This window comes from Peromyscus maniculatus, chromosome 23 (genome assembly GCF_049852395.1).
Source record: "Peromyscus maniculatus bairdii isolate BWxNUB_F1_BW_parent chromosome 23, HU_Pman_BW_mat_3.1, whole genome shotgun sequence".
Classification (NCBI taxonomy): Eukaryota; Metazoa; Chordata; class Mammalia; order Rodentia; family Cricetidae; genus Peromyscus; species Peromyscus maniculatus.
In genome coordinates, this window is record NC_134874.1 from 15,432,023 (window position 1) to 15,454,472 (window position 22,450).

The 22,450-nt window shown below is 43.3% G+C and overlaps 1 protein-coding gene across 6 annotated transcripts in view; it reads left to right on the forward strand.

Annotated features, from left to right (window-relative positions):
• Window positions 1–22,450, forward strand: part of Kntc1 (kinetochore associated 1) — a 104,946-nt gene that overhangs the window by 53,980 nt on the left and 28,516 nt on the right. For 5 of the 6 annotated variants that reach the window (XM_076561409.1, XM_042268532.2, XM_076561406.1 and 2 more), the window contains 21 exons: window positions 89–200; window positions 1,686–1,829; window positions 2,458–2,514; window positions 2,606–2,707; window positions 4,206–4,325; window positions 4,421–4,564; window positions 5,177–5,275; window positions 6,458–6,561; window positions 6,693–6,792; window positions 7,196–7,330; window positions 8,731–8,850; window positions 10,048–10,120; window positions 11,401–11,468; window positions 11,831–12,111; window positions 12,708–12,880; window positions 13,384–13,481; window positions 14,179–14,317; window positions 15,475–15,531; window positions 16,221–16,384; window positions 17,047–17,151; window positions 20,219–20,347. In XM_076561409.1, coding sequence (XP_076417524.1) covers window positions 89–200; window positions 1,686–1,829; window positions 2,458–2,514; window positions 2,606–2,707; window positions 4,206–4,325; window positions 4,421–4,564; window positions 5,177–5,275; window positions 6,458–6,561; window positions 6,693–6,792; window positions 7,196–7,330; window positions 8,731–8,850; window positions 10,048–10,120; window positions 11,401–11,468; window positions 11,831–12,111; window positions 12,708–12,880; window positions 13,384–13,481; window positions 14,179–14,317; window positions 15,475–15,531; window positions 16,221–16,384; window positions 17,047–17,151; window positions 20,219–20,347 — 2,524 coding nt within the window. The remainder of the gene's footprint in view (window positions 1–88; window positions 201–1,685; window positions 1,830–2,457; window positions 2,515–2,605; window positions 2,708–4,205; window positions 4,326–4,420; window positions 4,565–5,176; window positions 5,276–6,457; window positions 6,562–6,692; window positions 6,793–7,195; window positions 7,331–8,730; window positions 8,851–10,047; window positions 10,121–11,400; window positions 11,469–11,830; window positions 12,112–12,707; window positions 12,881–13,383; window positions 13,482–14,178; window positions 14,318–15,474; window positions 15,532–16,220; window positions 16,385–17,046; window positions 17,152–20,218; window positions 20,348–22,450) is intronic. The other variant, XM_076561410.1, reaches the window with a different exon arrangement.

Sequence of the window (22,450 nt, forward strand, 5' to 3'; positions counted from 1 at the left end):
TCAAAAAAAGTGGTTAAGATGTATAATGATACCTATTTGGAAAGTATTTTTTTCACTCCTAACTTGTGTCTTCCCTCTGATTTCTCAGTGGTAGCTCTTGGATTGAATTCCTGAATAATGAAGATGATCTCAGAGATATTTTTATGCAACTAAGAGAAGGAAACCTTGTTTGTGCTCAGTATCTTTGGCTTAGACACCGGGTAATATATTCTGCATTTTAATTTCTTGATTGCTTTCTAGCTTCTGGAATGAGTGGTTGAGTACGGGAAACTAACAGGCTGTCCAGTGTGACTGGGTGGTAGAGTGTTTCTACATTGATAGGCTGTGCCTGTCCCAGGGATGTTATCCCCAGATAATAGTAGATCAGAGGAAGTGCCATGGTTTGCGGATAGTGCTTTATTTTATCTATCTTCAGAGATCAATTAGCTCTGAGTTGTTCCTCAGTAGGCAATATTTTTATTAAGTGATTTATTAATATCAATGCTTCTGCCAATGGTGGAGAGAATGTTCCTACAATTTGGATTGTGGTAAAGGAATACTTATTAAAGGTATTTATCTGAAGACCGTGTTCAGTGGCACGTTCCTGTAGTCACAGATCTTCTGGAAGCTGAGGCAGGAGGATTGGTTAGTCTAGGAGTTCAGGCTAGACTCAGCAATATAGACCTCATCTCATACACAGATAAATAGACTGTTTATCCAAATCCCCTTCTTCAGGATGATATTGACATATAACATTTAGATTTAAGAAGTGTTGTGTTATTCCACTAATGGACATTCTTATTTGTAGCCAGAAGTTTTTCTGTGTCCTGCAGCTGCTCAGTCCCAAATAAACACACAGAAGCTTAATATTAATTACAAACTGTTTGGTCTATGGCTCAGGCTTCTTGCTAGCTAGCTCTTTCATCTTAAATTAACCCATTTCTATTAATCTATATCTTGCCACGTGGTGGTAGTGTTACCAGTCTGCTGACATCTTGTTCCTCCTTGGGCAGCTGGGTCATGTCTGTCCTGACCACGCCCTCTTCTCCCTGTATCTCTCTTGGCTTTGCCGCCTGGCTCTTATCCTGTATTACCATAGACCAAAACAGCTTCTTTACTAACCAAAGGTAGCAACATATATTCACAACATACAGAAAGACCATCCCACCGCACTTATTAGTATTTGTACTATCATCTCCAGTTGTATTTTCCTTAGGATACAATCTCTTCTGGTTCCTGTGTGTGTGTTTATTATCTACTACTCAATAATACGATATTTAATGAGTTGTGACCCCCCCATTTGAATTCTTTGTATAAAATACCTTTCTCATTTATTATTAAATCAGTAACATCGCTGAGCAGTGGTAAGGCACTCACGCCTTTATCTTAGCACTCCAGAGGCAGAGGCAGGTAGATCTCTAAGTTCCAGGACAGCCAGGCCTACACAGAGAAACCCTGTCTCAAAAAAACAAACAACAACAACAACAAAATTTAGTAACATTCTTTGAAATGGCTTTAAATTTTTGTTTAAGAAGATCATCTGCTTCAGTTAGCCTGGATTTGGTCAAAGCATTTTCATGCATCTCAGTCATTGTACTTGGTTTGTATTTATCCCCCTTCCCAAGGATCCAGCAGGTCTTTGCCCTTCGAGGTGTTGTTAGTTTCCTTTTGTCAGGCAGGTTTTAATTTCTGGTTCTGTAATTCAGGCTGACTTTGAAAGCAAGTTTGATGTGAAAATGTTGGAGAACCTGCTGAACTCAATTTCTACACAAGTCTCCTTGGAAAGACTTTGTTCATGGTTTAAAAATGATGTCATCCCGTTCGTGAGGAGGGTTGTGCCTGAAGGACAAGTGAGTTTCTTCTAGTATTTCCATCCTACAGGTTTAACTTCATTTAATGCTTCAGATTCAATTAGTGAGGAAGCCCTTTCAAAAGGTGACAGAGCTGGATGCAGTGGTGCACCGTCTAATCTCAGCACTCGAGAGGCTACGGTGGAAGGCGGCTAGGAATCAGTCCAGTCTACATAGCAGCTGCATAGCGAGTTCCAGGCCAGCGTGGGCTACAGAGGGTGGCCCTGTCTCAAAAGAAAACAAAACAAAACAAAACAAAAAACACCAAAAAAACTCCAAAGGTGGTGGTGGTGGTAGTAGAGTACTGACTAGCATGCTAGCATGTTGGGTTCAGTGTCCAGCAGTGTAACTGATAGATAAATAACTTCTAAGGTGGCTATAGGGCTGGAGAGATGGCTCAGTGATTACGAACACATTCTCCTCTCTCAGAAGATCTGGGTTTAGTTCCCAGCACACACAGTATGTGCCTCACAACCCATCTGCAGGTCCAGCTCCAGGAGATCTGATGCCTCCCATCCTGGCCACGTGCACTCACATACAATTTTTAAAAATTCTTAAAAACTGATTGTAGAAATTTTTTGTGGGGGATTATTGAGAATTTCATTTTTAAATGGTATATCTATTTCAGAACATTCTTGCAAAGTGGCTGGAACAAGCATCCAGGAACCTAGAGTTAACTGATAAGGTAAGATCTGTGTATTAAATACAAAAATGGCATTTGCTCCCTCACAGCAGCTTCAAACTTGATTTTTAATGGTCTTTCATATTTTTAAAAGGCAAACTGGCCAGAAAATGGACTTCAGCTAGCAGAGGTGTTCTTCACAGCAGAAAAAACAGAGAAGTTTGGATTTGCATCCTCTTGGCACTGGATTGCCTTGGTATGATGTCTAGACAAATTTTATGATGAACTCATCACATCACAGCACAGACTTGGCCTGTGTATAGAGACGGCATGCCATTGTCTCAGGGCCCAGAAAGGAAAAGTCCTTTCTTCCTTCCTGTTGTATCTATTATAACCTCAACCTGTTTCCATGCAGTCTGTCGATATGAACCAGTCAAAATGGAAATATATAAAGGCATTCTAAGTGATAACTGTTTTTTGGTTTTTGGTTTTTGGTTTTGTTTTGTTTTGTTTTTGTTTTTGTTTTTGTTTTTTTTTTTGCAACAACAGCATCTCAGAATCCTTTAAACAACTAAAGATGATGTATAAGAGTCAGTCTGCAGCAGTCGTCTGCTTCTTTTACAGTGGTGATGTATTGTGTACCCTTAAACTTGCCTGAGGATCAGAGGACAGAGCCACCCACCAGATTAGACATAGAGGTCAGGCAGTGGTGGCACACTCCTTTAATCCCAGCACATGAGATTTTATGCCTTTGCTTGGGATGCACACACGTCTTTAATCCCAGAAAGTAATATGGCCTGGGCAGAGAAAGGTAGATAAGGCGTGAGGAAACAGGAACTCACTCTCTTTAGGCTGAGGATTTCATAGAGGTCAGAACTAGTGGCCAGCTGCTCTGCTTCTCTGGTCTTTCAGCATTTATCCCAATATCTGGCTCTGGATTTTTTATTAAAAGACCATCTGAGATTTGAACAACATTTTACTTAAACCAGAGACCTTCTGTCAATCTGAAGAAGTAGCAGTGGGTTGTAGATATGACTCAATACAGAGCATTGTTTCTCCTGTGAGCCCCTGGGTCTCATCCTAGCATCAAGAAAGGGAAAAGCACTGTTAGTAGGGGAGTCACAGTCAGAAAAATAGTTTGGAGGGAGCCAGTTATCATTTGGCTGCTTTCTTCTAAATTTCTTCAAGTTAATCTCTTCTTTTGAGGTTTCTCAAAAAATAAAGCATGAATTATACTAGGAAAAGTGTGCAATTTTATATTCTTAAAAATTATGCTGGGAGTGCTAGAATTAAGTTGATAAATTACACGGTATAATAAAAATCTCTCTTGTGAAGTACTCAGTACTTTAGCCCCAGACAAATGTGACCTTTAAAAATGTGTATTGCGATGGCTGTCATGTAGCTTGATTGGCACAGTGCTTGTTGAATATGCATGAAGCCCTGGGTGGGTCCCCAGCACCCCATAAACTGAGTATGTTGGTGAATGCCTGTAATCTCAGGCTGTGGGAGGTAACAGCAGAAGGATCAGAAATTCAAGGATATCCTTGGTTATGTATCATGTTCATGGCCAGCCTGGGCTACATGAGAGCCTTTCTCTCAGAGACAGAGAGAGAGGAAGTTTATATTTGGGTTTTAGATTCTGGTTTTCTCCTCTGTGTAATTTTGGCCTGTACTTATTTCTTTGAGATAAGCTTGACTGTTTCCCTAACACACTTTTGTTTTGTGTCCTTAATGATGTTAATGCTTTGGTTTAGAAGGATTATCAAAACACAGAGGAAGTCCAACAGTTACAGACACTGGTGAACAAGTTGCAGGAGCTGATCACCCTGCATAAGAAATACAACTGCAAACTGGCCCTCTCTGAGTTTGAGAAGGTAAAGTTCCAGCCCCGGGAGCACTGGTTTGTGTTTTGTATCCAGCTGTGGCCAAACTCTGCCTCATTTACCCCGTCTTCCCGTCTCATCTCCAGGAAAATAGTACCACCATAGTGTTCCGGATGTTTGACAGGGTCTCTGCACCAGAGCTGATCCCCTCTGTCTTAGAGAAGTCCGTGAGAGTTTACATGCGGGAACAGAATTTGCAAGAGGAGGACCTTCTTTTGCTCTATATAGAGGTAATATTTTCTTCCACTTTTTGAGTATTCATTTCTATTGTGTGACAGTGTGTGTGCTCACAGACATGGTGCATGTGTGAAGGTCAAGAACAGCTTGGGAGTCTCAGTTTTCTCCTTCCTCCGCATGGTCCTGGGCATCTGACTCAGGTCACAAGTGCCTCTACCTGCTGAGCCTTCAGTTCCAATTTTCGTTTCTGAGATCTGTGCAGTGCGTCATCGTGTTAAACGCTTGACTCTGTAAGGAATGCCGGGCTTTACCACTAACTAGTACCTATGAGGCATTTGAGTGGTCAAGAATGTAAACTAATTGTGCTGTTAACCGGCGGAGAACCTCCTGGCTATTAGAGAGGTTGAAATGGGAGGATTATTGAAGGCCACAAGTTCAAAACCAGCTAGGCAACATAATGCGATCCCACCTCAAGAAGAAAAAGAGAACAACAGGACTTTCCCCAAGGGACTCCTGTGAGGTATTAGGGGTTTTGGACAGGAGACGGTGCTAAGGATCAGTCCTCAGGCCTCCGCAGTCCAGGTTTGATCCGCTTCATTAAAGGTGTGCCACCACATCCAGCCTGAGAGTTTCTGATACTCGAAAACACGTGTTTCTCTTTCTAGGATTTACTGAAGAGGTGCAGCTCAAAGTCAGCGACACTCTTTGACACAGCATGGGAGGCGAAGGCCATGGCGGTGATAGGATGCTTGTCTGACACAGATGTGAGCAAACCCTGACTGGTGGGGCTTCCTGTTTGCAGTAACGAGTTCCTTTTGAACACTGGCTCTCACAGCTAGTTTCTGCTCATAAAAATGACATGTATTTGTAGAATGTAAAAAAAAAGATAAAACCATACATAATTTTATTTCCTTTGATTATGGAAAATAAGATGAAAATGCACCCATTCCTACTACCAAAAGATTTTCCATGGTCAGTTGGATGCCTCTCTGTTGGATGCCTCTCTATTCCGGAGCTGGAATTACTCAGAAATGAAACTCTTAACTGGTTGGTGCTGGGCTTTACAGTGATTTCCACTATTAATTAGTTCTCATAAAGGCAGGAGCACAGGTGCTCACAGTCACAGCATGTAGGATGGTGAGTCATGTACGAAGCCTTGTCTTGGGAAAACAAGAAAGGATAGGTCAATACTTAAATATTTAAAATATAAGGGCAGCCCCGATTGACTATGGGTTAGAAAGAGAGAGACGAGGGCATGAGTTAGGAGAAGCTGGTTGAGTCTGGGTGGGGGAGGTTGGAGGAGGTAAATAGGGATGGACCTGACCAAAATACATTGTATACATGTATGAAATTCTCAGAAAATGAATTAAAAGATTATATTTAAATTATGGAAACTACTTTTAAGTATGGAGACAGCTGAGCATCTAGGAAGAGTTCCGAAGCCGCTGAATGACAACATCCTAGGTACTTTTCTGAATAACAGACCTGCTCAGGTTTGTTTTGTTGGAGATAGGTTATCAAGTATCCCAGGCTGACCTCAAATTCAGTAGCAGAGGGTACTCTTGACCTTTTTTTATTTTATGTTTTGTGTATTAATGTTTTGCTTGCATATGTGTTTGTGCACTATATGTGTGCCTGGTATCCATTGAAGTCAGAAGAGGGTGTCCATCTCCGGGAACTGGAGTTAAGAGGTGTTGTGAGCCACCTGATTTGGGTTCTGGGAACTGAACTCAGGTCCTCTGCAGGGCAGCAAGTGCTCTTAACCACTGAGCCATCTCTCCAGCCCCTGAAATTGTTCTTTGTGTGTAGCAGTTGGAGGAAATATATACTTTTGCAGGCAGATGAGAAGCTCTCGCTCTCCCTGCACCTGATGTTCACAGTGCCAGTCACTCCCATGAGAGGTGCTGCGGAGGGCTGGTCATCGTCCCTGTGTGATCTCTTTGTAGCTCATCTTTGATGCTGTGCTGAAGATAATGTACAAGGCGGTGGTTCCCTGGAGTACAGCTGTGGAGCAGCTGGTGAAACAGCATCTGGAAATGGACCACCCCAAGTAAGTTTGCCGATAGATACTCAGTGATGTGTCTGTGCCCTGCGCCAGCTTCCTGCTTTGAGTTGACAGCAGTCAGTTTTTTCCATCGACCGTTTTACATAGTCAAGTTAATACCAGCACATTTTGTTTAGGGTCAAGTTATTGCAGGAAAGTTACAAACTGATGGAGATGAAGAAACTTTTGCGAGGCTATGGAATAAGAGAGGTGAATCTCTTGAACAAGGAAATAATGGTAAGTGCTAGTTGGATTGGTTCCTGTAGGTTCTTGTAATTCTCGAGCAGCGTGGGAAATGGACTGAAGCTCTTCATATTCAGAAAGTTCACCGAGCTAGATTTATTGTATGGGAGTGGGTTACCCAGGTGCCGTGACAAACATGAATGTAGAAGGAGAGCTCAGAGCTGCTTCTTCCCTTCCACCTGTAGCTTTAATGGAATGAACTCGGGTTGTCTGGCCTGGCAGCAATCACCTTTACCCACTGAACCATCTCACTGGCCCCATGAATCATGTTTCAATCTTAGGTCCAGTTTAGGGTTTTTGCTACATTTTTAAAATACTGAAGGCATTTTGCCTTCTTTAGCAAATGATTTCTGGGCTCTGAGTCTTCGTGTTAAGAAATGTATGTTGTCTCTTTCAGAGGGTGGTCCGATACATTCTCAAGCAAGACATCCCGTCCTCTTTAGAAGATGCTCTGAAGGTGGCCCAAGGCTACAGGCTGTCTAATGACGAAATCTACAGTCTAAGAATTATTGATCTGATTGACAGAGAACAGGTGTGGACATTTTAGATTGTCTAAATCTCTAAAGAAACCAAATTGTACAAACTAGTTTCACAGAACGAAATAAATAGCTATGTCAATGTGAAAACAGTATATTAAAATAGTTACTTTAAAAAGTGACTAGCTAGTGGGCTTTTGCACTCTACTTAGTACAGCTCAAACCTAGGTCTTACACATGCCATAGGCCTCTTAGATTCTAAATTACGGTGTGTGGGTTTTGTGGGGTTTTTTTCCATCTGAAGTTTTTAGATGTTAGGAGTTGAAACCATGGCCTCATGAGTGCTAATCACACATTCCAGCACTGACTTGTCACTCTCTTTTCTGAAACTTTAAATGTCTTTATTGCTTCATATCCAGCAGCCATAGGCATGCCCACATTATAAGGACATCTTCACTGCTCTGGGCCGATTGTAAATTTAGCTTACATCATTCAAAATGGGATTTTCAGATATTGTTTGTTTTTTTAAGACAGGGTCTCATTCTACAGCCCAAACCATCTTAGAATGCTATGTATCCCAGGCTGGGATTCAAACTCCCTCCCAAGTGTTAAGATTGTAGGTGTGTGCCACTATACCTTCTTCAGATTATCATATTTATATTTGTATTTTTTCAAAGATCTATTTATTTATGTATATGGCTATTTTGTCTGCTTGTATGTCTGCACACGAGAAGAGGGCATGATTCCATGAGACTACGATTATACGAGGTTGTGAGCTGCCTTGTAGGTACCGGGAATTGAACTTAGGGCCTTTGGAAGAACAGTCAGTGCTCTTAACTGCTGCACCAGCTCTCCAGCCTTCAGTGTTTTTTTTTTTTTGTTTGTTTGCTTTGATTTGGTTTTGTTTTTCTTTTTCAAGACAGGATTTCTCCTATAACTCTGGCTATCCTGGAATTCACTCTGTAGACCAGGCTAGCCTCGAACTCAGAGATCCACCTGCCTCTGCCTCCCAAGTTCTGGGATTAAAGGTGTGCACCACCACTGTCCAGCTCTAGCCCTCAGATTTTTTTTTATTTTTATTTTTTGGTTTTTTGAGACAGGGTTTCTCTGTGTAGCTTTGTGCCTTTTCCTGGAACTCACTTGGTAGCCCAGGCTGGCCTTGAACTCACAGAGATCCGCCTGGCTCTGCCTCCCGAGTGCTGGGATCAAAGGCGTGCGCCACCACTGCCCGGCGTAGCCCTCAGATTTTTAAAAATATTAAACTATAGTCTTTTTTTCAAAGTATCTTTTAATCTTGTTTCCCATTCTGCTATTTGAGCCCAGGTCCTCACACTGGACAGTATAGATTAGAAATTTTTTTCTTCTTCTCACTTTGAAGTAGAAAAGGAACAGCTAAGATCAAACTATTCCTTGTAAGGACCCGCTGTTTTTTCCCTTTCTTTCTAACACTTCACAGGGGGATGACTGTCTCCTGCTCCTGAGGTCTCTGCCTCCTGTTGAAGCGGAGAAAACTGCAGAGAGAGTCATCATTTGGGCCCGGTTGGCATTGCAAGAAGAACCAGACAGTTCTGAAGAGGTGAGGGTTTCATTAACCGAGATGTGTGCTAGTACACACCTGGAAATCTGCGGAGGTGGGGGGGGCAACAGGACCTTGAACTCCAGGCCAGCCTGGCTCCATTATAAATCCTTGTTTCACAAGAAAGCATTGAAGCTGAACATGCCCACAGTAGAACCAGTCACTCCTTTAGAGATAAGAGACCGAGTATCACAGGGAGTGTGGCATACGACTTCAATGTCAGGCAGAGCCTGCCAGCCTGATGGTCTACGTAGTGAGTTCCAAACCAGCCTTGGCTACACAGGAAGACCCTGCCCTGCCCTCACCCCCACAAAAAATTACCAGAATAGTTGGATTCTTAAGCCTTAAGAAATGCCTCCCAGCTTTAAATAGTCTACTTTTTCACATAAAGTTGGGAAGTAGGTTCCATTGTAGATTAACTGCGGAAAATGAGATTTTAAATGACTTTCTGGTTTATTAGAAAGTAGCAGAGCCTCATTTCACACCTGTTTCGGTACTGCCACTGGTGCTGTGTGCGTGTGGTGCCGGCGACGAAATGCAGTGTCTCCAATGTCCTCCGTGCTGAATTACCTCCGTCCCACAGCCCTTTTGTGTTTTCCTTCTCTCTGTTGTTCAATCTTCAACAATGTAATTTAGTTTAAACGGCCTGTCAATTATAGTGTAATTGAAAGGCTGTAGGTTAGCCCTTCTTTCCTGGTTTGTTTTTTAATTTATTTATTATGATACAGTGTTCTGCCTGCACACTAGCAGAGGGCACCAGATCTCATTACAGATGGTTGGGAGCCACCATGTGGGTGCTGGGAATTGAACTCAGGTCCTCTGGAAGAGCAGCCAGTGCTCTTCGAGCCATCTCTCCAGCCCCTTTCTTGGTATTTCTAAAGTCCATCTCGGTGCGGCTCCCATGTTTAGCCTTTGTGACGCTCCTGTCGCCTTGCGGCTGCCTGACCAGAGCTGCACATCATCCTCTGTCACCTGTTTGATTGTTTTCTGATTCCTTGCTTGGTTTTTTGTTTGCTTCCTTTGTGTTCTTTTCTTTCTGTTCTTTGGTGGTACTGAGGATGGAACTCATGCCTGAGGGATGCTAGGCAATCCTCTCTCACTATTCCCCACCATGATTCCACGGTTCTTATGTGTGTTTTTGTCTCTGTCCAGCTGAGGTGAGCAGTAAAGAAGTAGATTTCACTTTGCATATTTTAGGACAAGGCCTGGAGAATGTCTGTGGCGAAGACATCAGTGGATATTCTCAAAATCCTGTGCGATATTCAGAGAGGTATTTTTCCCTAGCCTCTGTTCTCCTACTTGCTTTTTCTCCCAAAGCTCACCAAGGCTCTAGTTGTCTAACTTTACCTATTTTTCCATAAGAAAAATGTAATCTTTTTGTTTTTAATTAGTCTTATTAGACCAGAGCATATAAAGTGGACTTATTTTCTCTTTCCGTGTGTGCTTCAGTAATCTTTTCATTGTTGGACTAGATACCTGATGTATCTGTTGGTGATGGTAAGTGGAGAAAGCCTATTTGGACTTAAAACAGTTGAGAAAGTAACTCTCTTGGAAAGGGTTGGGTGGTATAATTGTTTCAAAAGATTTGCCGTTCTTTTTATTTTATTATTTTTAATTATGTGTACATGTGTCTTTTGTGTGGGAATGTGCATGTATGCATGTAGGCCAGAGAAGTTGGACCCCTGGAGTCGGAGTTACAGGTGGCTGTGAGCTACCTGATGTGTGTGCTGGGAATTGAATTGGTCCTCTGGAAGAGCAGGGCATGCTCTGAACTGCTGATTCATCTCTCCAGCCCCTGCCGTTTTATTATAACCCTTAAACTTCCCTTTTCTACCTCCAGAAGGAAGTTTCTTTTTTCAGATTTCCTCTTTTTTACACTTCAGTTATGTCGTGCCAGGGGCAGTGAGATGGCTCCTCAGGTAAGGGCGCTCAACGGGCAAGCCTGGAGCCTGAGTCCAGTCCCCGGGACCCGTGTCCTCGACCTCACCGTGCATGCTGTGCTCTGTGTGTGTGCGTGTGTGCTCGCTCACACACACACACACACACACGCACACACACGCACACACACGCACACACGCACACAAAGTATAAGTAAAAATCATTACATTGGCAACTGAAAAGCAACACAGAAGACTTACAAGAAAACCAAGGTTATTTAATATGTTAGCTTTTAAAAAAATCCTGATAATATAGTATGTTGTTGTATATTTTATTGCTGTTACAATAAACCCAAGGTTGGGTAATTTATAAGAATAGTGATTTATTTAGCTCATGCTCTGGAGATGGAGAAGTCCAAGGACATGATGCCACCATCTGCTCAGGGTCTGCCAGGGGCCTTGCTGTGTCGTCACCTGACAGAGGGCATCATGCATTCAGAACGACCAAACTAGAGGCATCAAGCACTCTTGAATAACCCATTGATCATGACTAGATCAAGCGGTTCATGACTTTGCAGTCTTGTCTCTTGTTATCATGACATTCTAGGGGAATTCAAATTATAGCATATGGGAATTTATCCATCTGCTGTAACTCTTTAAAATGTAATTACAGACAATCTGCAGAAGAAGGATGAATCTGAAGAGTTCTTGAAGCAATTTAAAGTGGTTGCTAGTTTACAGGTAAAGACACTATGCGCCCAGTCAGTGCACCGTGAACATCTGTACCCATAAGGCAACAGAACTCTCCAGAGTAGAATTACCCCAAACTAATGGTTAAGCCTCTCCCCTCTTTTGCAAGGCTCCCTACAGCACAAAATTATCTGGACCCAAATGCTAAAAGTGCTAAACTTGAGAAGGACTTCTCCATAATTATGTTTTCTTATTTTCCTAGCTTTTAGTGTCGGTATTTTATTACTTTTGAGCCATCAAAATCTTAAATTCCTAATTTATAAGTGAGTAATTTCCCAAGGAGAGTGTAAGAGTCAAGGCGGAGTTGACTCTAACACTGAGTAAACTTGGGTCTTTGTCTCGCTTTGCTGCAGGAGAACTTTGAGGTCTTCCTCCCGTTTGAAGACTATAGCAACAGTGCCTTGGTAGCCGGTCTTCGAGAACAGTATATTAAGGCCCATGAAGATGCACAGGCTGAGCACAAACTCAGGGGATGCCCAGGGCCCACCCTGACTGGGGGGACAGACTTGAGCGTCATGTCTAAGCTGCACAGACAGGCCCTGGCCCTGCAGGTGTCTGCACAAGAGCTGGAGGCAGAGCTGGTCTTGAGGGCCTTGAAGGACGGGAAGGTGGGAGCAGCACTGAGCAAATGCAGGTGACACTGGGACCCCGCCTGGCACAGCTTGTCAGAAATGACCTTGGCTCTCTCCATCCCATCACTCATAAGCCTCGGGCCAGGGTCACTTTCACTGTCACAGAGGTGATTCTTGGTTTCCTGAGAGCCTGTTTGGGGGCCTCTTCATCTAAAAATAGTAGTATGGAAGGAAAGAGACCCTGCTCAGCTGGTCACATGACTGTTGAATGTTGGCTCTGGGCCTTGATCCTTAAGGGTAACTAAAATACTTTGAAAATGGATCACACTTTGTACCATGAAAAAGTTTTTTCTGGTGGTGGTGTTGTAATGATTTCATGAGTATGAGTGTTTTGGCCTGCATGTATGTATGTATGTGCACCACGTGCATGTTTAGTGCCCCTAGAGGTCAGATTGCCTACAACTGGAGTTATAGATGGATGTGAGCCACCGTGCCTGTGGGCGCTGGGAGTGGAACCCGGGTCCTCTGCAAGAGCAGTGAGTCTCTCCGCCCCCTGAGAAAGCTTTAAAGACTATGGGTTAATGCTAGATACGAATGCAAGCAGGACATGGAGGTGCGATTGCTCTGAATCCTGACTGCCCACCGCTTTCCTCTGCAGAGACTTACTTGGGTATTACTGCAATGCTGACACAGGGAGATTGCTGTTTCTGGTGTGTCAGAAGCTCTGTCACATGCTGGCCAACAACGTCCCCATGATAGCACCAGTAGGACTAAGTCTTCCTTCTGAGATACATGATCTCGCATGCCATGCTGCCACCATCTGCAGTCCAGGTGACAAGATGTATATATAAATCTTCGTATTCTGTGCTTTATTGTACCCAACCCTCCCACACGCTGTCTGTGATAACTGCATTCTGGAAACCACACAACAGACAGCTGCTCCTTACAGGAGGATGCCATAGCTTTAAAACATTAACAGCCAAGTTGTCCCCTGTAGTGCTTGAGTTAGGTGTCTGAGAGATCATCAGCCCAAGGCTAGCCTGGGCTACTTCGCTAGACCTTGACAATCAGTCAACCAGTCAGTCACTAAATCCCCAAACCCATTCATCCTGTCATTTCTTCCTATTGATGACATTTGCTTTTGTATGATCCTGGAGTTCCTGACCTCCCCACATTGATCTCTTTCATGCAAACTTAAGCACAGACATGAACTGGCGAGCCAGCTATCTATGCATTGGCCTTCCTGGGCATTTGAAGTGGTCGTTATCAGAAGGTTGTTTTCATTGTTCTAAAGGAGTAAAATAGGATTGATGATCCTGTCCACTTCCTTTCAGATATTTTGCTGGACGCTTTAGAACTAAGTAAATACACTTTAACCGCTGTGGAGCTTTCCAAGCAATGCCAGCTGGATGACTGTGGAATTCTGATGAGGGTAAGTCACCTCTGAGATCCATTTTCATAAACAAAACTGCTGCTGCCCCCCCTGTGGTCTTCACATCACTTGCACAGTTCACGGAAATACCAATCTCCCACTACCTTTTTTTTCTTAGCTCTCCTCTAAAAAGCCACAGAGCCAGTTGTTTACCCAGGCACAGCTGTTTATTTTGATTTTAACTGCTTTTTGAAATATAGGGCCTTAACTGAGGCCTCTCTGGATATTGACCTTCTCTTAAGGGTTTGTCCGAAGTGATATTTTACAAGTTGCCAACAAGAAAGAGATACTAAAATATAACTTTCCCTCAGTATGCACAGAAGAAATTGGTTCCAGGACCGCCCCTCCCCTCAGAGACACCAGAATCTGTGGATACTAAAATCCCTTATCCAAGGCTGTGTATCATTTACATATAAGCCACACTCATTTCTCAGGCCTTTAGTTCTGCATACCCACATCAGGCAGCTCATGGTGGTCTATAATTCCTGCTCCAGATGATCCAACATGGCTTCCACATGCACGCATACAGACCTACATATATTAAAATTAAAATTAATGAAAACAAGTTTTTTTTTTTTTTTTTTTTTTTTTTTTACGCTGTTGGGCTCTTACACCTGACTCCTGGATTCAGCTTGGTGAAGGTGGTCTGGGTCACAGTGTACCTACTGCTGTCTTTTCTGTGTGGTTTACTCTTTAGGCCGCTTTTGGAGCTCACAAGGATCCATATGAAGAATGGTCCTACAGCGACTTCTTCAGTGAAGATGGAATCGTTCTGGAGTCCCAGGTGGTGCTGCCAGTCATCTATGAGCTGATTTCCTCAGTGGTGCCCCTTGCCGGTAATCTCGCTTGTATCATTATTTCCTATTTTTGCTTTGTGCACACTGGAGCTATAGATTCCCGGAACCAGAACTGCATTCAGCAAGATACAATTATATGCTTAAGGACCCAAGCACAACGGAATGCATGCTGCAAATGATTTCATTTATTCAAGGAAAAAATGGGCTCATGGTATTTGAAGTCAGGGTAGTAGTTAGCTTAGGGATGGTGGATAAGTCACTTTTCTTTTGCTGTGATAAAACACCATGACCAGCCGGGCGGTGGTGGCGCACGCCTTTAATCCCAGCACTCGAGAGGCAGAGCCAGGAGGATAGCTATGAGTTCGAGGCCGGTCAGGTCTACAGAGCAAGATCCAGGACAGGCTCCAAAACTACATAGAGAAACCCTGTCTGGAAAAACCAAAACTAAAACAAAAAACAGAAACCCACCCTGACCATAAGCAGCTTCTGGAGGAAGGGGTTTGTTTTGGCTCACGGTTCCAGAGCGCAGGGTCCGGCACAGCAGCCAGTGGCAGGCGTGGGAGCGAAAAGGCAGCTAAGAACTCACTCTCCAAAAGCAGCCCTGAGGCATAGCAAACTGGAAATGGTGCTGGGCTCTCAACACTCAAAGCCGCCTCCAGTGGCTGACCTCCTCCAGCAAGGCTGCACCTGCTGAACCTCCCCAACAGCACCATCGACTGAGGACCAAATCTGTGGGGGACTTTTCTCACTCAAACCACCGTCCCTGGGTCATGACTGTAGAAGGAAGGGTATGAGGGGCTTCTGGGTGTAAAGTTCTGGTTCCTGATCGTGGTGCAGCCATACGCAGCTGGGCTTCTTGGTAGATTGTATGTTTATCTGGGCATTCTGGATGTGTAGGTTAAAGCTTCTTGTTAGTTTGGTTGGTTGGTTTTAGATTTTTGGGTTTGTTTTGAGAAAGAGCATCACTGTGTAGTCCAGGCTTGCCTCAAACTTGCAACCTTCCTGCTACCTAAGCGCTGGGGTTTCAGGCATGTGTCACCATGCTCAGCTTTGAGTTTTGTCGTTTATTTTGCTTCTTAAAGCAATTGCTGCTTTACGACATTGTTGATAATAACATGATTTCAGTGAGAGCTGAGTCCAGTGCTTTGTAAGAGTTGTGTTACTTAGTCTTAGTTCCTTTCTTTTTTCTTTTATAGAAAGCAAAAGACATCCTTTGGATTCTATAAGTTTGCCATACTGTTCCACTAGCAAAGGTATTTATAATTAGAAATATATACTATAATTTTACAAATACGCAAATGCCAAGATAATTTAAAGCATAAAATCATACATACTGAAATTCTGATTATGAATTTGTCATAAAATCTTTGATGTAATGTTTAACAATCTCATTGTTACATTTTCAGAAGTCAGACATTTATGTAATTTGTCTAATTGTATTCATAAATTTCAGTTTTCTGTATAGAGAAAATGTCTTTACCTGCCAATAATTTGAGCATCTAAACTTTAAAAAAATTATGGATATTATAACCAACCAGACAGTTATTTTCTTATTTAAGTGTTAACTCTTGTTAACACTCATGTGTTAAGACTTTGGGAACCAACTCTGTGGCTGTTACCTCTTTGAGGAAGTAGGCCATCCCTGAAAGCAATTTCCCGAAGGAGTGATATTTATTTAAATAAATTTTTTTAAAAAAAAAAAAAAGAGGGGATGTCTTCTACAGAGGACCCTGGTTCAGTTTCCAGCACTCTTACAGAGGCTCACAACTCCCTGTAACTCCAGTTCTTTCTGACACCTTCTTCTGACCCCAAAGGCTTCTGCACACCCACAGTGCACACACACATACTTTGACACACACATACACATTAAATAAATAAGTCAATATTTGTATGAGTTTGTTAAAAAAATACAGCTGTTGAAAGTTATCTTCTCACTTGGCAGGAGACAACCTCATTCTCCCCATTGTGAGCTCCATCTCTGCTCTGCTCCGGAACCTTCAAGAATCGAGTCAGTGGGAGCTGGCCCTGAGGTTCGTGGTCGGTTCCTTTGGTACCTGCCTGCAGCACTCCATGTCAAACATCATGAGTGTCGGTTTGAGTGAAAAGGTATGGCATCACAATAAATATTTGACTTTGGTAATTAAAGTGTCAAAAGCTCGAGCAAGCCAATCTCCTGTTGGCCCCATAGTAAAGACACTGATGCTTATTTGTTTTTTGTTTGTTTTTTCGAGACAGGGTTTCTCTGTGTAGTTTTGGTACCTGTCCTGGATCTCGCTCTGTAGACCAGGCTGTCCTCGAACTCACAGAGATCCGCCTGGCTCTGCCTCTCAAGTGCTGGGATTAGAGGTGTGTGCCACCACTGCCCAGTGATGCTTATTTGTTAAATACAGGATATATTTGTTGAGCATCTAAGATTCCAGGACATTTACACACATTTTTATTAATAGCACTTGAAAGTCTCCAGTTTGCAAATGCAGAAATTCAGAACTGGGCTTGTAAAAACTACTTAGTCCAAGTAGTTTTTAAGTTTTAAGTTGGAAAAGTAATTCCTCACTCTAATCTCAGCACAGCATTTGTCTGCTGGTGGGTTTGCTTTTTTGTTGTAGGCATTTATTGCTGTTGTTTGTTGAGAAATTTTTTCACAGAGTATCTTGCAGCCCAGGCTGGCCTTGAACACACAGAGATCTCCCTGCCTCTGTTTCCCAAATGCAATTTTCAGAACAGTACATCAAAGTGGACTTAATGATTCTTCTGTTCTTTTCTGAAAGTTACTTGGTGAGACCACATTGGCAAACTCAAAGCAAATCGTTATGGAATTGAAAGAAAAGTCCATCGTGTTTATCAAAGGGAATGCCACAACACTCCTGCATAAAGTGAGTATCTGTGGCTGGCTTGTTTGTTTTGAGTCAGTCACGTGCTGTTTGATAGTGTTCTATCATTTAGAAGCTGCAAGAGCCAGTGTGACGTCCAAACGTTGTGTCGTTTTGTAGTTTATGTAAATGATATTCTATTGAACATGGATGAAACTGTAATGAATCCTGTCTGTTTCTTCCCCTTGATTTTGTTATTTTTAATGGGCTAAAGGATATTAATGATCCTTACTTTCAGTTTATATTTCTATGCCAGGATTTTTCACAGGAATTCTAATTTATTAGTCTTAAAAATAAAATTTCCAGGGCTGGAGAGATGGCTCAGCGGTTAAGAGCAGTGGCTGCTCTTCCAGAGGACCTGGGTTCAATTCCCAGTACCCATGTGGCAGCTCAAGACTGTCTGTAACTCCAGTTCCAGGGATTCTGACTCCCTCACACAGACATCCATGCAAGCAAAACATCAATGCACAGAAGATAAAAAAAATAAAATACAAATAAAAATAAAAAATTCTCCTTTGAAAAAGGGTCCTGTGTAGCATACGCTAGTCTTAAGTTTGAATTCAGTGTGCCAGGCAGTGGTAGCGCATGCCTTTTATCCCAGCACTTGGGAGGTAAAGGCAGGCAGACCTCTGTAAGTTCGAGGTCAGCCTGGTCTACAGAGAGTGCTCCAAAAGCTACACAAAGAAACCCTGTTTGGAAAAACCAAAAAAAAAACAACCAAAAAAACCAAAAAATTGAATTCAACATATAACCAAAGGTGACATTGATTCCTGATTCTCCTGCCTCCAAGGGCTGGCATCATAGGCATATGCAAATCTTCTAAGAGACTTTTGGAGGGGAAGGATTATTTTTGTATTGGGCACTTGGGTCTATTTATTTGTCAGATTAAGTAGTAAGATCCCAGAGGAAACTGAACCTCAGTATTGCCCAAGCTATACACAAGCCCGAAACCTTCTGCCTCGCCCTCTTGGCACTGGACTCTTAGAGGTCCCTTACCCTGCCCAGCTCTGTCGGATTGCTTTACAAAGAAACCCTGACAGAGCAGCGCAGTGGGTAAAGGCGATAGCCATGCAGACGTGACAACCTGCATTTGAGCGTGGGACCCACATAACGGTAGAAGGAAAGAACCAATTAATTCCACGTGTGACTCGTGGTCACGTGTCCCCTCCCCTCAGAGCAGCAATGGCTCCCTGGCTGGCCAGCCTATCTGAATCAGTGAGTTGAAGGCCATTGAGAGACCCTGTTTGAGATAGAAAAACAGGGTATGACACCTAAGGAATGACATTCTCAGGTTGTCTCTGGCCTTCACATGCAAACATATGTACATGAGTACACATACTTCCAAATTCGGTGATACTTTCAAAGTTTTAGAAAAAGTTTAATGATAGTACAAGGAGCTGCAGCATACCCTCCATTGATATGTTCTTTAATGGCAAGCTCTCTTTTTTTTTTTCCTGTTATCTGTAATAGAAGTTTTTTGAGGTAGACTCACTCTCCATAGCCTTGGTTGTACTAGAACTTCACTATGTAGACCAGGCTGGTCTCAAACTCAGAGATCCGCCTGCCTCTGCCTCCCAAGTGCTGGGATTAAAGGCTTGCGTCACCGCAGCCCAGCATATAAGGCTCCTTACCCTTAGATATCCAATGTTTGTCTCCTCTGGGTAAAGATGTTCTCTTGTTTAGTGGCAGTACAGATTTCTCCATCACTAAATTTAACAGTGGTATAAAAACTTGGGTTAATTTAATGCCCACATTCTATTTTAATTTTGTCTCTTTTGTCAATCATGTATTTTGGTCCAAGATCTAGACTAATTCATATACTTTATGAACCAGCAGACTACAGCCTGCAAACTCCCAGCTGTTAGCTTTTGTAAAATGATGTTTTTCTAGAACATGGCCATACTCCTTGTGTATTATCTGTGGCTGCTGAGATTGCTTTCCTGCCACTAGAGACGCGATGAGTTGTTGCCACAGAGGTATGCCTGTAAGGCTGACACATTGACTGTGTGGACATTTTTTTAAAAGGGCCAAGTCTTGGCTAGAGAGGTGGCTCAGCACTTTAGAGTGGAGAGGTCCAAGGTTTGATTCCCAGTACCTATGTGGCAGTTCACCAGGTCTGTAACCCCAGTTCCAGGGGATTCTACACTCTCTCGGCTTCTGCAAGTGCTGCATAAATACGGTGCCCGTGCATTCATGCAGACAGGACACCCATACATAAAATGATAATGTAATTTTTTTAAAGGACCACATCCTGGGGTTGCCTTTCATAATCATCTTTTATCCAGCTTTGTTCTCGGAGCCTGCACTTGAAGGTGCAGAGTGGTGTTGTGGAAATAGCACCGCACCTTTCTCTTTTTAGAGTTTTCCAGAGCCTGGCATTGATTTTGGTTTGTTTTTAGACAGAAGAGAGAATATTGAGTCACCAGAGGAAGAGAGTAATAATTGTAAGTTAGAGGACTAACAAGAGCAAGCCCTTACATAGACGAGGAGGCTGGAGATGGGACCCAGTGACATGGAAAAGGAAGGGACAGTCTGTTAGGTAGTAGTGGTGACGGATGTGTGCAGACACAGCAGTGCAGACTGCATGGAGTATCCCCGAGTGAGCTAAGACGGCCACAACAGCAGCATGGCCCTATGGGACCACTGTTGTACATGCAGTCTGTCAGGGACTGCACAGCTTTGTCGCAGACAGCTCACAGCTGTATTTGGGGTCAGATCAGGGGGCTGGGGTGGATTTGCTGGTGGGAGGATGTGGTAGATCTCTTCTGGTGCCTTCTGATTTCTTGGCTTGCTGAAATGTGGAGTCAGTAACTAAGGAGACAAAGGAGGGTTCATGGGAGATTTCAGAGACTGAAGTCAGCTGTAGGGAGAAGGAAGACTTCTGTGCTGCCCTACAGAGCTCACTGAGACTGCTCTCCTTCCATTTCTAGTCCTGGAAAAGGTGCCTAAGCAGACTTCTTAGAGCTGTTCCTCTGAATCACCTCCTGAAAGGCTTGTTCTTTCTGGAGGGGAAGGTCCTTCCTTCTGTTTTGCTTATGGAGACTTCGCTCATGATGCTTTCTTCTCACAGGTGTTTAACTGTCGCCTGGTGGATCTGGACTTGGCCTTGGCTTACTGCACTCTCTTACCTCAAAAGGACGTGTTTGAAAACCTCTGGAAGCTCGTCGATAAAGCGTGGCAGAACTATGACAAAATTCTGGTATGCCCTGAGCGTGGGAGCCTGCTCCTGTTGACGGTTAAAGGTTTGGGGGACAAAGTGAAGGACTTTGTTAGCAGGTCTCAACTGTAGCAGAAACGGTGATCTGTCTCATGTGGTCTCTAGTCACTGTTGCTTGACTGGTGACAAGCACTGCTTAAAGAATGAAGATAGCTCTACTTCTTTCCTTCCTTCCTTCCTTCCTTCCTTCCTTCCTTCCTTCCTTCCTTCCTTCCTTCCTTCCTTCCTTCCTTCCTCCTTCCTCCCTCCTTCCTTCCTCCTTCCCTTTCCTTCCTCCCTCCCTTCTTCCCTTTCTTTTTTTTTTTTCTGAGACAAGGTTTCTCTGTGTAGCCGTAGCTGTCCTAGAACTCAATTTATAGACCATGCCATCACCTCAAACTTAAGAGATCTGCCTTTCTCTGCCCCTCGTGTGCTAGAATTAAAGGAATGTACCACCACTGCCTGGTGATACCTCTTATTTCTTAAAAAATGAAAACAAACTAACAACAAAAATTAACCATAGCTGGTGTGGTGACATATGCCTTTAATCTTAGCACCTGGGAGGCAGAGACTAGTGAATTTCTAAGATAGAGGCCAGCCTGGTCTACAGAGCAAGTTCAGGATAGCCAAGGATACACAGAGAAATCCTGTCTCAAAAAACAAAACAAAATATTTAAACCTCTATGTGTGGTCAAGCATGTTGCTGCACACCTTTGATTCCAGTACTTGTGGACAGCAGAGGCACACAGAGCTGAAAGAGAAATGGGGGCTGGAGAGATGGCCAAGCAGTTCAGAGCACTGTCTGCTCTTCCACTGTACCTGATGCTATGTTCCCAGCATCCTCATGGAAGCTCACAAGTGTCTGTAATGTCAGTCTCAGAATCTAAGCACCTTGGGCACAGCATATATGTGGCACAGACATGCAGGGGAAACACTCCTACACATAAAATACAATAAATAAATAAATTCATATGGTCTGGGAAAATGGATGTTGGTGAAGCTTGCTGCACAAGTGGAAGAATCCGAGTTTGATCCTCAGCACACACATAAAAAAACAAAACAAGTGTGATGGTGAGCACTTGTGATCCCAGTGCTGGGGGTGGGGGCAGAATTGCGTGGGTCCATGGAGCTTGCTGGCCAGCTAGCTCACTTGGCAAGTTCTAGGTTAGTGAGAGAACTATCTCAAGATTTTTGAGGTATTTTTGAGGTGGGTGGCATTTGAAGGTGGGCTTGTCCTCTGGCTCTACACACAGAAGAATGAAAGCTGGGCTTGTCCTCTGGCTGCACATACAAATCTCTGTGCAGCCTTAGAACTTCACTCCTTTTCTCTGAAGCCCTGAACCCCAGAGCAAGGCTTTTCTGTAGGATGAGTTTAGAGGCTACATAACTTATCTTGGAGTTGTTCTGATTGGTTAGTTTGTTTCAGTTGTTTTTATTTGGAAATTTTGTGGGTATCCCAGGTTGGCCTGAAATTGTTCTTTTATTGTGTAGGAAAACTAGATAAAACTTACAATATCATACAAAAAGCTGAATTCTCCAGGTGCTATGTAAAAGTAATGAGTGAGGGCAAGGCATGTCCCTCAGCTGGGAGAGTGCTGGCCTAGCATGTAAGAGGCTTGGGTGTGAATCCCCAGCATTGCATAACAAAGTGTGGGAGCATGCCTGTGATCGCAGCCCTTGGGAAGTAGAGATAAGAGGATCAGAAGTTCAGAGTCCTCAGGTTCATAGTAAACTTGAGGCTAGTTTCGGCTACCTGAGACTGTCTCAGAAAAAGTCCATGTATGGTATGTGTGGGGTGTTGCTGGAGAGAGGACTCAGCAGTTAAGAGCAGTTCTGCTTTTTCAGAGGACTCAAGTTCAGTTCCCAGCACCAATGCCAGGCTGATCATGGCTGCCTTAACTCTAGCTCCAGGAGATCTGACACCCTCTTCTGGCTTCTGCAGGCACCTACACACTTGTGGCATACACTCACATAGACATACACACATATAAATGAAAGCAGAGGTTGAAGAGATGGCTCAGGGGTCAAGAGTGCATACTGCTCTTGCAGAGGACTGGAATTTGGTTTCCAGTATCCACATTGAGCAACTCCCAACCCCCTGTAACG